Genomic DNA, 14,767 nt, shown 5'->3' with positions numbered 1-14,767 from the left:
TCAGACACAGATCCTTTAGTGTCTTCTACAGGTAAATATTGTTCAAGGTACCCTTTAATATTCCTGTCAACATACTTTTTTAAAGTCTCAGTCAAGATACCAATTTGCGTCTGTTTCAAGGTACCCTTCAACATTCATAAGGTGCTAATTGGTTTCTGTTTCAAGTTACCCATTAGCATCTTTAATAAGGTATAAATATGATTCAAGGTACCCAATACTGCCTGCTTCAAGACTTAATGTCAGTTTCAAAGTATTTTAGTCTCTTCTATAAGGAGTATTGGGGTATGTCTTAAGGTACCCGTTAAAACCCTGAGATGGTACATTTCAGGGTCTTCCTCGAAACACCAGTTCGTGTCTGCTTCAAGATACCCATTAACATCTGTTCAAGCTTACCTTCAACTTTCATAAAGTATGCATTGGTGGATGTTTCAAGGTAACCTCGAGGGTCTCTATTAAGATACCCATCAGCTTAAGGAGACATGTTAGCATCCGTTTCAAGGTACCCTTTAGCTTATTTTATATATGGTTCCCTTTGGTATGTTTCAAGATACCTAAAAGTTCCTGTTATAAGGTACTTAGTGTCTGTTTCAGAGGGTTTTAGTCTTTTATAAGAGGGGAGTTTTGGTGTATGTCTTAAGGTTCCCTTTAAAACCCCATCAAGGTACTTTTAGAGTCTTGAACAAAACACATTGGTGTCTGCTTCAAGATACTCATTAGCATCTGGCTAAAGGTACCCTTACCTCTCATGAGGTACCTGTTATTTGTTGTTTGAAGGTACACACACCAAAACGGAGCGTTCTGAGAGAGCTGGTTTATACCGGGTCACAAACCTTCATTTAGACCACATGGGACTGTTTGAAAATGTGGAAGAGGGGGATGATATGTCCTCTGTAATGAGAACATGCTGAACATGTGGTTTATTTTTATGGAAACTAGGAAGTAAAAGATGCTTGAAGAATCTACAGTCACAATCACTCCAAACTTTCTTGTCAGCATGAAAGAGCCGTTATTCAATGTCGACAGAGATTCGGGACAATGGCGTCCTTTATGGCTCATAAAGTGACTGACCTGAACATGTGCTGCAACAATGCCTTTTAAATAGATGTTCGCCCACATCACATTATTTAGTTGCTGTTTGGTCAGGCATGAATGGGACCTTTGTGTCCTACAGAGAACACAGCAACATCTTTTTCCTCTGTAGGTTATTAATGCGACTCCGCGCAGTGCATGCTGTGAGAGAAAAGTGGAACAGTTTCTGATTAGAACCAGAACAGAGTACGCCGCCTCAGGCAAGAGAAAGGAAATGTTTGCTCCTCATCGCCTGCAGGGAGAGGAAATATTGACATCACAGAAAGCTCAGAGTCAGCACAAACTGAAACGACTGATCACAATGGTGTGAAAAAGGACGAGAAGATTGGTTTGTTGTGGTCTCTTCTGTGAGGCCGACAGCTTGACCAGAGAGGGGAGAGGTTTGACTTTCTGCAACTGTGCAGTAAAATAAAACAGATAGCAGAACTGGAGAAACACTGCATGGCTGCAGTTAGAGGTTAAGAAGTTTTGCAGGGCGTTTTTTTTTCCACACCACCTCAGATCGCTATAGCTAGCGGGCTAATGTAAGCCTGCTTGCCTCTTTCCTAATCACCACTTTAAATTAATTAATTCAGCGTATAGGTATAAAATAACTTCATTATTTTCAACATCTTAACAACAAACATTTCTAAACCATTGACCGTAAATAATGAGCTACACAGTTAGCCGACTGGTTTACAAGCTAACGCTAAACAAGCTAGGTCCGTAAATATAAACACATGAGTAAGCAGTAAATATAACACTACTATATCACTTACCGAAGAAAACTGAAGCATCAACTTGTTGGATGGTCTGTTAACCGCACAGCAAGCCGTGTATGTTGTCAGATATGTGTTAAACAAACTCTCCAAACGAAGTAAGAAAGAGGAGAAATCAGACGGATCAAGCTGTTAGCCTCCTGACCTGCTGACCGCGCAGAGCTGTCAATCAAATCTGACACAACCAAATATGGGCATAGCCGTTTTCCTTAATAGAATAAAATCCAATGAGTTATAAAAAAATTCACCCCCCCCACAGACTGAGAGGAGAAGGGGCCGTCAACTTCTCAGATATATCTCGTTTTTTGAACCAGGCTGTAAACATGTTGATTCCTGTGGTAAAAATGGTTGTGGGCTTATGGCACTTCCGGCGCTTCTGCAGCCAGCCTCAAGCGGAACCCTGAGGAACTGCAGTTTTTTGTACTTCCGCATAGGCTTCATTTTTCAAGACCGGAGGTTGCCCCTTGGTTCTAACCTCTCTCCATTTTTCAAAAGCATCTCCAATATTGATCCTAGTTTGAGCACGTTTCTGCTCGTGGAGCTTATTAGAAACATGCAGAGGCTTTTTAGGTCGGGTACAATCACTTCTATCTGAACCACTTCTCTTGACCGCTTCCATCGCTGCAACACCTGTTGACCTGATAACTGCTCTCATATCTGGCAAACCGAGGGGCGTCCAAAACAGCCGTGTGGGGGTCTTAAAAGCGCCTACCTTCTCTGGTCCAAACAAATCCAGAGCATTCAGGAGCAGAATCTAAAGTTAGAAGGAGGACATACTGGCTGCTGCATTGTTGTCAGAGAAGCCAGCACTTCAACATAGCATGTTTCTTTAATGTCTGAATGAAAATAGACTCGCATTGTGTTTAAAACAGAGCAGAGCGTAGTGGCGCTGCTGGTGGACCGCAGCGTTCTCAGTGGAAACAGGAGCATTGGCCAAAGTGGCAGCAAACGGCGGTGTAGTGGACAGCGCTGACTGATCGCGGTGCACAGAGTAAGAGGAAATTGGGAGTACAAACTGACTGAGGGTTTAGTGCAGCCTTCACCCCATGAACTTAAGACACGACTTGTACAGCACTGCAGCCAAAAGGCCAGAGGACAAGATTCAGCTTTCAAATAATTCTATTATATTTCTCATAAAATTGCTTTTTATTCTAAATTTTAATTGCTGTCTGATCCTTGTGGCATGACGTGCACATTGCCCCCAGCTGTGGTGATCAATCTGTGAAGTCAACGAACACAACTTAAAAATGTAGACATTACATTCAGCAGACAAAGAGATGAACTCACATGTATTTCAGTTTTCTCTCAGTAAATTCCGCCTCCTAAAGTTCAGCTTTCAGCTTCTCGTTCCATTGATCAAAGAGTGGAGTCATCCGGAGGAGCGCGCGTCTTTGTGAGAAGCAAAAAGAGCGTCTCTTAAAGGCGCTGCTTCAAAGTGAAATGGCACCAAGACACTCAAAATCTTCCGACTGCCTTTGTGCTGCAGACGCCAGACCTTGAAAAGTCCTCCGTTTGCGATGAATGTCGGCGAAAAACTCGTCAAAACCCCCCGATAAGTGATGGTTCAAGTTGACATATCAAATGTGTGATTGATGGAGAAGCTAACTTTCATCCTTTAATACTTTAATTTCTCATGATAAAGTAAAAGAGGGGAAGTGGGTTTTGCTAAGGGCATTTAAATCAGACTCTGTTCCAGTCTGCTTCAGATAATATCAGATGCTTAAAGATGTCTGCAAATCTGTCACAGTGCAAAGGCTTTAAAGACACGCTGAAATGAGCATCATTTGCAGTGTATGTGGAGCTCGAGGTTAACCGCCGCTCACTGAAGATTGGCTAATGAGCTGACCGGCCGAAGCCCATTTTCTCAGGCCTCCAGCAGCTCAGAAAACTTGGATCAAACGGCGTCTCTGTGCAGCCGGGCCTCGCCTTCATAAAGCCGAGAAGGCGAGGAGCAAAGCTTAATCTGAGGTGGCGACGGTTCAGTGGGCTGATAACACGGCAAACAAGAGAGGAGGCCTGACCCGGAGTGAACTCTGCCGCGGCTCAGCGAGGGGGTCGGCTGAAAACGACCAAATTAAAATGCTGAAGGAAATTCAAGTTTAAGCTGAAGGAAAGTGGCTGCTGCACATTTGTGTGTTTCTCGGGGTCAGACTTGCCTTTGAGGAACGGGCAGCTGTTGCTGCTTTTAGCATCTCGATGATGATAGCGGCTGTGACTTATAAGAAGATGTTGAAGGCCCGCACTTACATAATGGTCTGCGTTTCACTCCTACAGAACACAAGCAGACAGGTCGGACTGTTTTGTGAGGAATAAAAAGCTTCATTAAGGCCGTGCACAAAGCTCCGGGGCTCGTTTCGGCCGGCGCTTTTATTTTGCACGTCTGCTGCTTTTACACTCAGAGACAAAGAAAGGCTGCATAAAGTTTCCAGAAAGCAATTTCACACATGTGATTACTCATGTGCCGTCAGATGGATAACACCGTGAAGATGATGAGGACAGCAGTGAAATGTGCAGACTGGTTTAATCATGAAGCAGCAGGAGATAAAGCGCAGAGGACTGCTGTCTGATGACATTTGGGGAAGATGAAATCCAGCATCACTCTTCCGTGTTCCAGTTTCTGTATGGATCATCAGAGATACGATCTGACAGCATCATGGAATAACAGCAGCACAGGACGCTTCGTCTTCAACATTTTGGAGTTTTTTAAAAAGTAGATTTAACCAGGATTAGAAAAACTCTGAAGATATATCGCATCCATCACGGACCCAGCAGTTTCATGGGAGTACAAGATTATATTTTCAAGATATCGTCACATCATCATTAATTGATAAGAGAACGCAAACGTGAAATGTCCTGAATGATTTGATGTTTGAATGAGTTGAATCGGTTGAGCTTCTGTTGTGTATGTGTCTTTTTCTTGAGTGTGTAAAGGAGTGAAAATAATGTTGCAAAGCTTTTGGGGGTACCTCAAGGTTCAATTCTTGCCCCACAATTATTTACCATATATATTAAACGCCTTGGACTTGATCATATTCTTCACGGGCTACACACTGGACTATCTTCAAATCTTACACTGATATCAAAAATCGGGGGAGACCTCAGACATGAGGACAGTTTGATGTTTAACATTATAATCCTCTGAGCGCACACTAGACCAAGAGTTCCCAAACTTTTCCTGCCTGACCCCCTAGAGGTGCCAGAGACTAGGGACCGACATCGTGGAAGAGCATCTCATCCAGACACTGGAGAAACAACAAAAGAAAAGTGAAGAATGGTTACTAGCCAATTACTGTAGAGACAGAGTATAGGGCGGGTCATTCCTTTGCCAACCTGAATATTGTGAATCAACAGGGATGTAGAACTCAGTATATTTGTTTTACCTGCATTCACCCCGCACTACACCACTGATGATGAATCTCCCTCAGGGAAGAAAAACAACCTGCAATCTGACAGCAGGTAAAAAAAACTGACGACCTGATCTCATCGTGTATCATGGAGTAAAAAGAGACGTCTCTTTAGCTCGCTGTCCTCCGTTCCCCCTGCACGCTGAGCGCCGCCGCCGCAGCAGAAGAAGAAGAAATGTTTGTGCTGCAGATAAAAAGGGATTAAGTCCAGTGATGAGCGCCTGAGGGAGGTGACGACTTCCTGTTTCTTTCAGGATGTTTTTTCTTAAATCAGACTCTGTCAAACTTTTCTCTCATCGCCTGAAAGCAGCTTCTGAACTTCTGAGAACTTCATCTACATTTAGACTTCAGCGCTGTGTGATGTCATGTGATGTACCTGAGGTCGTAAACGATGACCAGCACTGAACATTGACAGAAACAAAGCCTAAAACATGGAGAGACGTCTGATGAAGGAAGATCCATCGACTGCTGCAGGCGACTTAAACAACGCCTTTTTATTTTGGCATCTTTGAAAACTACTCCATGATCGGCAGCTTCAGACGGAGGAATGAAGAAATAAAGATTCTCGATGGACGATGTTCTGACCTCTCGTTTAAAAACCAGAAAGCAAAGTACAGAGAAATATACAGCACTGCTTTACAGGAAGTGATTCAAAGTTGTCCTGCACAAAACCAGAAGTCCGACCGGGTCTCTTCCAAACCTGCATACTTTGGGGGCGGGGTTTGTGTGGTGGGAGTGTTGTCTGAAGCAGCAGTGACCTCCTTTGTCCAATCAGGCGTCTCAGGAGTCTGAATGTGGCGTTTTATTTTGAAATTGATCGGACGCTCTGTGCTTTTCTTTGTCTGACTTCCTGTCAGGGTCGTTCTATTCTGTCCAGCTTGTCACGTTCTTGTAGCGTATTTGAAAAAGAGAAGCGTGTGTGAGCATGTTAAAAGTCCAGTTAGCATCGTTAGCACCAGCGCTAGTTTGGTTACGTCTGCCATCGCACTAATCTCATGTAAACTAAAGAGACAGCGTCGCACGATGACGTCACACGGAGGAGAAACCGCCGCACAGTGTGACGTTACAAGAACTAAACTCTGTTTCCCCGTCTACACAGAACGCCGTTTGTGTACGAGGTCCAAACATACAGGAAGAACTACGATAAAAAAAAAAGAGTCTTTTTTTAGATTCTTTTGACTCGGTTTCTTTGAATGAACAAATTTGGAATGAATTCTTAGAAAAGAGTTATTTGATGAGATCGATCTGATTTATCTTTACTGGATCAAACATGAACTCAGTTTTAGAACGTGTTGATGTTGTTCGCTCTCCCTGTTTGTTGTTTTTGCAGCTCCCCCCCCCCCCCCCCCCGCCTCTCTTCCTTCCTTCTTTGTGTGTTTGCGTCTCTGAGAATCATCCAACACGTTCTGTGGAGCAGAAGAAGAAAAACACGAGCTCACCCCGAAGACGCACAGATTCAAAACACAGCACACTCGGAGAGAATGCAAAGACCTCTGGCCGACAGAACAACAACAACAACAACAAGGAGGAGGAAAAGGAAACAGAAGAAGAAGAAGAAGAAGAAGAAGAAGAGGAGGTTTGTGTTTGTGTCAAAACAAACCAGTGAGTTCTCCACAGGAAACCTTTGAATACATCTCTGTACATCACAAATATAATCCTTCAACATGAGTGTAAAAACACACACACACACGCACACACACACACACACACCTTAAAAAAGACTTTCTCTTCGTCTGTCTGTACGTCTGACATTATTTACATAGAAGCTCATAAAAATCAGATTTCTTGTACATTGAGTCAAAAAAAACAGAATCATCAGACGAGTTCATCTTGAAATATTTCTGAAGTTTTTTAATCTGCAGCGACGCCAAGAAGCAGCGAGCACGATGGAACACCTGACTCTTTAAGAAGGAGGAGACGTTTAAAACAAACACACGATGTTAAATAAGAAGCTGTAGAACGCCATGACCCCGAGATTCCATCAAATGCGTGGTCGGTCCGTCTCTGCTCCGCCGCGGCAGCGTGCTCAGGGTGTCCCAGCCTCTGAGCTGTCCTCCCAAATCAGAGACTGAGAGATCTTGAACGCAACATTTCTCTTAACCTTGTTGTGCACATAGTCTGTATATAACATGGATGTAGTCTCAGTGACGTCACCCACATGTTTCTGGAGGGAAATTTTGAAGCCAAACAATGGCAGTCTCCATATTGGAAATGCTGACTCTACCAAACTTTCGATCGCTGCAGTAACAAGCAAAGAGGCGGAGCTGAGGCGGGGCTTTAGCCTCCTAGCTAACAGCTATGACACGCCCCCCTTGGAAGTTAGAGAAGCCACGCCCCTTATTGTGAATATCTCTTATTCTTCATAAATTAAAAGCAGATGAGTTAAAAAATAAAGAAAAGAAATGACAGTGTGTCGAATGAAGCCATGAGCTACTCAGTCCCAAAAAAATGTTTATTGAACCTTTCATGAAATAAACGATCTTCAGACACCAGATTTCAACCGAAGACGAGAAAAACTGAGACTCTAAAGATCCCAGGCGGGAACATGATGGAGAAATGATCTGATCTGATAATCCAGCTCGATGTCAGACCCCCTCAGTGCGGTTCAACTCCACAAAAAAACAAACACAGTAACACACACACATGTTGTCACACAGGATATCTGAAAAGCAAAGTAACATGCACGTCCTCTGCAGAGTCAGGTGCAGCCAGCAGGGGGCGCTGCAGGGAGGCGTGGCTGAAGGTCTTTGCATTCACACACATGCACACACACACGCGCACACACACACACACACACACACACACACACACACACACACAGGGGGAGGGGGGGTTTGTGGATGGGATGGAAGTGAAGAGAAATCTGTGATGTCACTCACTGATGCTAAAGAAAGTGTGTGTGATGTGCTTCTTGGACATAAGGCACAGCGCCCGTCGGTCACAGAGCGGCTCGTGGTCACATCGGGTTTGAATCCCGTTTTGAAAAAGTCTCAGAGCGAGAAATGAGCCGGGTGATCACCGCTGAGGTCGAGGAACACACTTATGACATGGGGTTTAACGGAGACGGCTAACGACTGAGGTTGTTTTTGTTCATGTTTTTAGTTGGAAGGGGGCGGGGCTTCAGCTTCAAAGAACATGGAATAAAAGGTCACAATAATAGCAGTGCTGTTAGATCAATTAGGATCACACACACACAGAACTACACACTTCAGCCTCGCTCAGACTGCAGGATCATCAGGCTTCAGGGTGTTCCTGACTCGAGGCTGATCAAAACCGATGAGTGCACCTTTAAGAAAAAGCTAAAGACCCAGCTCTTTCATGAATACCTACTAACTTAATGATGATGGTCTCCATATTATTGATGATGATGATGGTAATGACGATGGTTTTTGTTTGATAACGATGACTTATAAGATGGTTTCTATACTGATTAGAGCTCTCAAGAACTGCCCTCAATGTTGTGCTTTGCCTCTGGTCACTTCCTGTCAGCACCTGTGTGTCCAATCAGACTCAAAGCTGATCGTTTGCTCTTACTCACATTGTTCCCTTTTTTCTAGATCCTTGCTTGTGTTGTACTTACTCTCTGATGTACGTCGCTTTGGATAAAAGAGTCTGCTAAGTGAATTGTAGAAATGTAGAAATGTATTGTGTTATGTTTGATATTTAGGATTTAAAATCTGACATCATGAAAGGGTCTGGAGGAAGTCGTGTGACTACAATAAATGAAAGACACCAGAGAGGAAAGTGGACAGTAGAGATGCAACCCGCACAATCTGACCTCCAGCCCCCCCAGACATTTCTTCACCCAAAACTAAAACAAACCGACCCCCCTTAGCTTTGTTAAGAATGATGCAATACAAACAGTTTGTGACGAGCAATTTCCATTTCAACTAAATTACATTTTAAATATCCTGTTTTTTTAAAACTGCATCCATAGAGAGTCCTCTCATTCGATATAATTTATGACATCAGGTCATCATCATGTGGCTGTGAAGTATGTGAAAACAGAAAAGGAAAAGTGGATCTCAGACGAGGAGACGAAAAAAGGAAGGGGAGAGGCCTGTTGCCATGGTGATCACCCGACTGATTCTGGTACTGAGACGCTCACGAGGGAGAAGGGGACAGATCAGAGCGTCTCCTCGAGTAAATCGACGTTTCTACTCTCAGGTTCCAGCAGGAGGCTCGGGCGATGTGTGTGTGTGTGTGTGTGTGTGTGTGTGTATGTGTGTGTTTATGTGTGTGTTTGTGTGTGTGTTTGTGTGTGTGTGTGTGTGTGTGTGTGTGTGTGTGTGTGTGTGTGTCAGTGGGATGACGATGACGTTCCCTCTCTGATCTCACTCGTATTAAAAACTCTTTAAAACCTGAAATGTGTCACTTTTCTTCTGTTCATGTTATTCAGTTTAAAATCAAATACCCTCCTCCCCCCCTCCCGGTCCTGCCCCCGCCCCCTGTTCAGTAGAAAGAGCTTAGAGGGGTGTGTATGACGCTCAGTGGGGGGGGGGGGGTTAAGTGTCCCATGTTGCCTCAGAGGTTCTTTCACTCTGAAAAGTACAAAAGTAAGGGAGAAAATATTTTAATAGCATTGAAATATTGGCACAAAATATCAGCTGTGAGCAGCTTCATCCAAAAGGTTTCCATAGCGATCAGTCCGAGTGTTTGTGATTGTAGTGTGTGTCCATGATCAGCAGCTCTGGCAGTCTCTGAAGTGTTTGCTGTGAATCCGTCCAAAAGAGGCGACACGTGATCCTCTCGTCCACACCCAACGAGTGTGTGTGTGTGTGTGTGTGTGTGTGTGTGTGTGTGTGTGCGTCTGCAGGATCTCTGTGTATTTATGTGTACGAGCGGCGTTCAGGGTCCTAGAGGCAGACGTTGTTGCTGATCTGGCAGGTGGATCCGGTGCCGGCCTGGGACAGGAAGAGCCTCCCGTTGGGGCAGACGCAGACCTCGTAGACGGTCTGCCTGGTCCCGGAGGACGAGGAGCTGCTGGAGGCCTTCCCCTCAGGCAGCCGCATCAGACGGATCCTCCGAGCGTCCAGCGTGATCTGAGGGACAGGAAGAGGACACGGGTCAGAGTGGCCATCAAACAACACATAATGAACCATGATGCGATGTCTTGTCTCGCATCGTGACCTTTAGTAACCTCTCGTGTAATAAAATGGCCACCAAGCCTTTTCTGCAACATTTTGGAGTAAGTACTTTTAACCACTTTTTTGTGGAAATAACCGAATCTGGTATGGAAGTGATGTCTGATGTCTGAGGTTTGTTTGTAGAAGTGTGATCCTGCGTGCAGTTTCTGTGTCGCTCTTTTAGTTCCGTCTGTTTTCTCTTTGCAGAGTGCGCTCTCCTGCTAGCTACAGCGCGCTAGTGGAGCTCTCAGTCTGCTGTCAAAGTTGTGAAGTATCCTAAGAGACCCGCAGACCGCTAGTCGCGCCGCCCGACTCCGCTGCTCGTAACCTTCACTAAAGGACTCTTTTTCTGGGGCATTTTTTGCCTTTAATTTTTAATCTATTTATTTATTTTACAGGGACATTGCATATTAATAAACATTTTGGTATATATGCCAGAGTTAGAGTTTCATCTGTTATCCCTGGCCAGATTTCATAAAAAAAACAAATTCAAACATCGCTAAAAGCTACAAAAATAGAAATATCATGACAGTAATTAAGCAGACAGGTGAGCAGCCACAGGAGAAAATACATAAACCATGCAGGATACACATGAAGCAGCATTTGGTTGAATGTAAAAAATGTATCTCATGCAGGACAAACAATGAACCGGAAAAAACATAAAAAATGGAGTAATGTAGAGATGGATAGAGCTGGTCACAGAAGACCACAGAAGACATGCAGGAAAGGAGCCACAGGTCGGATTCAAACCTGGGCCGCCCGCTTCGAGGACTACAGCCTCCATACATGGGGCGCGCACACTAACCACTGAGCCACCAGCGACTCTTTCAATCACAAATGTTTTTGTTTTCTGTAAATGCAGCGTGATGACGTCATGACGCGCAGCTAGCCTGGTCTGTTTCCATGTGTGCAATATTGAGTATACAGATGGCGTGCAATGTGGAACGATGGCGGCTACACGCTCAGTAACGATGGCGCGTGTCAGCCGTGTATAAGACGCATTAAAAGTGTAGGGAGGGTTATTCAAACGCCATCTCGAGTTTCATCTCTTTGAAATGTTCATCGCAGCAGCAGAACATGGTTTGTGTTTTTAGCGCCGAGTCAGCGACCTCATCGTGACTTTACATTCAGAAAGGCGAGGCGTGACGGGATGATGGCGTGAAGCCAGCTGCAGCCGCCACTCGTCACATGAAGCCTCTAACGGCCCACGCCATGACGCTCGTGATCCTCGCTCACATTCAACCAAAAAGACTGAAGAGCGTTTTCTTTCTTCAAACTCATCTTCCTCCTTTCATCTCGACCTCAGGTAACCTGCGCCTCGTCTCTCCACCTGCTCTCTTTAGCTTTCTGCTTTTCGGGTCGTCTACCTCACAAGATCCAGCTCGCACTAATAGCGCCCGCCCTCTCCTGACGCCTTAGCACACCGCGTTGATGGATGCACAGAGCGCTCTAAGTGGTCTTGATGTTGAGAGGCTCCATAAAAGCATCTCTCCGGTTTTCTCAGACGGCGGTTCAGGTGTGCTAAAGGTTTTTTTTATATCCACACTCCTCACACATTCAGAGCACAGCGAGGGCCGGCCGCGTTTAGGGGTTAAAGGTCACGAGTTGGATTTGCAGGTCGCAGCCTGAACAGAAATAATAAATGCGAGGCAGAATACATTCGTGGTAAAAGTCACCCAGAATGCATCAGTGTGGCATCATCTCTGTGGAGAAATGTCTCACAGACTGAAGAGGTGGAAAGCTACTGGATAGGAAATCATCTAAAAGTCATCGCTCTGAATCCCTGAAGCGGGACCAGGACACATTTAAGTCTCTCCAAATTGAAGAAAGCCGGAGTATAAACTTGAGATGGACCAGAAAGCAGATATTCACCGCACCAATCAGAAGATTACACCTCCTAGATTTGATCTACTACTCTGCAGAATTGTTCGATTGCCTCTCCTCCTGTTCAAATAACTCTGATGTGATAGCAAACACACTGAAAGGTCCAATCAGTGAGATGTGTAGCGAGTGAGTATCTTACTAGCTGATCAGACATTAAGGAAACATGTTATGTTGAAGCTTCACTGACAACAACACAGCAGCCAGTATGTCCTCCTTCTAACTTTAGATTCTGCTCCTGAATGCTCTGGATTTATCAGGTCAACAGGTGTTGCAGTGATGGAAGCGGTCAAGAGAAGTGGTTCAGATAGAAGTGATTGTACCCGACCTAAAAAGCCTCTGCATGTTTCTAATAAGCTCCACGAGCAGAAACGTGCTCAAACTAGGATCAATATTGGAGATGCTTTTGAAAAATGGAGAGAGGTTAGAACACAGAAAGGTTTACAGACCCATGCAGAGCTGGATAAACACTGAAGCTTCAGAGTCCACCACATGGTGACCTGAGTGAGGAGGGGGGGGAGACAGCTCTCTATGATGTTTAGAATTTGGACTGCAGTACCCGTTTTAAACACTAGGGGTCAGAGTTACATATTGCTCCTTTAAGTAAAGAAAACAGACTACTGCCCCCTGCTAGAGAGAGGGGGGGGGGGCAGACTAGAGAGGTGGAAAAACTAAGAAATGGTATAGAGCCAATATCAGCTCCCTAATCTAAATAATGCACCAAAAATTAGGAACTAACACTAAATCATCCAGGAGACCCCGTAACAAAGAGCAGGGGCTGCAGGGGAGGCTGGAGGAGAAACTACCCAACAGCACGAGTTAGACTCAGAGAGAGAAAGGAAATAAGAGGCAAACACACAGGAAGTAGTTTCTGTCATGCAGACTGACACACACACACACACACACACACACACACACACACCTGACTGCAGCGAGGTCGATCTCTCACCAACCTCACCGAGCACAAGGCCGCGTCCACACCGAGGTTTGATTTTTAAAGTTTTCCTCCGTTTAAAAGAATCCTCCCGTCCACACGCGCTCAGATCTCAGTCAAAAACGATGAACTTGACATGAGAACATTTGAGAACCTGAGATCCTCAGTTTGTCGTCCTGATTCTGTAAAAATCTCCGGTCTGCATCAGACCAGTCTCCCTCACGTTCTGTTTCCCACAATGCAAAGCGGCAGGTCAGAGATGGAGATGACAGGAAGCAGCGTCCAATCATAACAGAGGAAATAATCACAATCAGACTGAACCACTCAAAGAGACATCCAGTTCTCTTTGTTGATTCTCTAAATCATGAAACTCTAAAAGAATCTCTCACCAGCTTTTTTTCAGACTCTAAGCGGACGCTACGCTGTAACGCCGTTTAACGTCAGCTGGGCTGTTGTTCACTTCCTCATTCCAAGATCAGAAACCAGCTTACCGGGTGTCCTGCAGAATAACCACCGACTGGAGGTCAGAGGTCAGGCTACAGACTGCTGTCGAGCGCAGTATACAGCACATACATTGTTTGATAGAAGTCTGAAGGAGGCGGTTTTGACATCAGAAGAAAAGGAGAGAGAGGGAATAAAGACGAGAGACGAGAAAGAACGTCTCAGAGGTAAAAATAACGGGATTAAATTCTGGCGGCGGTCCTGACCGTCCTCTCTGCCAAAACATTTTGTAAGCCTCCAGGTGTTGGACGGTGGACAGGATGTCCTCCTCCTTCTTCTTCTTCACATTGTTTCAAACTGCACAACGCCATCGTGAGACGATATCCTTTGTTTCTCTGCAGCGTGGTCGATTCAGGGAGAACCAGAACGCCACGCCCAAGAGACGGATGCTGAGACGTCGGGCTTTTACAGAATGCCATCCGAAAAGTGCTGAATCATTACTGACGATCAAACAGAGTCAACAGATGGCGCCGTCTGCATCAGACCAGTGGTTCAAACTCTGCATTAATTGGTGTGTGACGCAACGGGTCAACAGGAAGTACGCAGTCAGACTTTGGGCCTCTTTCACCAGCTGTTCTTAAGAACGCCGGCGCCATCTTCAGCCCTCCGTGTGGCCTCTCCACAACCGCTTACTTTCTGCTACCAGTGTGTGTTTCTGTGTGTATCAGGGCACTGCGATCATGTCCTTTCATGGGCATTAGTGGGCGGTTACCTATGCAAATTAGGAACAACATGGACGCGCTTTCAACTTAAGAAGACGAGGAGAGAAGCCGTCATTCTGATGGAGAGTCTAAGTGTTTTTTCCAGGTAGTAAAGCGCTGACTGTGCGCTCTGAAGCGTTTGAAAAGTGCTGCACGTCCGTCCTGTCTCTATGACAACGGCCGCTGTCATAGACTCATAGACTCCTGATCAGACTCGGAGCGAGGAGGACGAGGGTACAAGACACGATCTGTAGGCAGCAAAACTACGGGGAATATCAAACATTTGGAAAAGAGCGGCGGTGACTTCAACAACGCCTTTCTGGAAAGTTGAAAGGTTTTCAACATGAGCGCTCAGAGCCGCCGCACACAAAGG

The 14,767-nt window shown here is 45.2% G+C and overlaps 1 protein-coding gene across 1 annotated transcript in view; it reads right to left on the bottom strand.

Moving 5' to 3' along the window:
* Positions 1–7,689: 7,689 nt before the first annotated feature.
* sgcd (sarcoglycan, delta (dystrophin-associated glycoprotein)) overlaps positions 7,690–14,767 on the bottom strand; it is a 20,603-nt gene continuing 13,525 nt past the window's right edge. The window contains 1 exon segment of the mRNA XM_065962793.1: positions 7,690–10,293. Within this exon segment, the coding sequence (XP_065818865.1) occupies positions 10,108–10,293 (186 nt within the window). The 3' untranslated portion in view covers positions 7,690–10,107.

Source organism: Labrus bergylta, chromosome 14 (genome assembly GCF_963930695.1).
Source record: "Labrus bergylta chromosome 14, fLabBer1.1, whole genome shotgun sequence".
NCBI lineage: Eukaryota > Metazoa > Chordata > Actinopteri > Labriformes > Labridae > Labrus > Labrus bergylta.
This window is presented reverse-complemented; position numbering and strand designations above follow the sequence as displayed.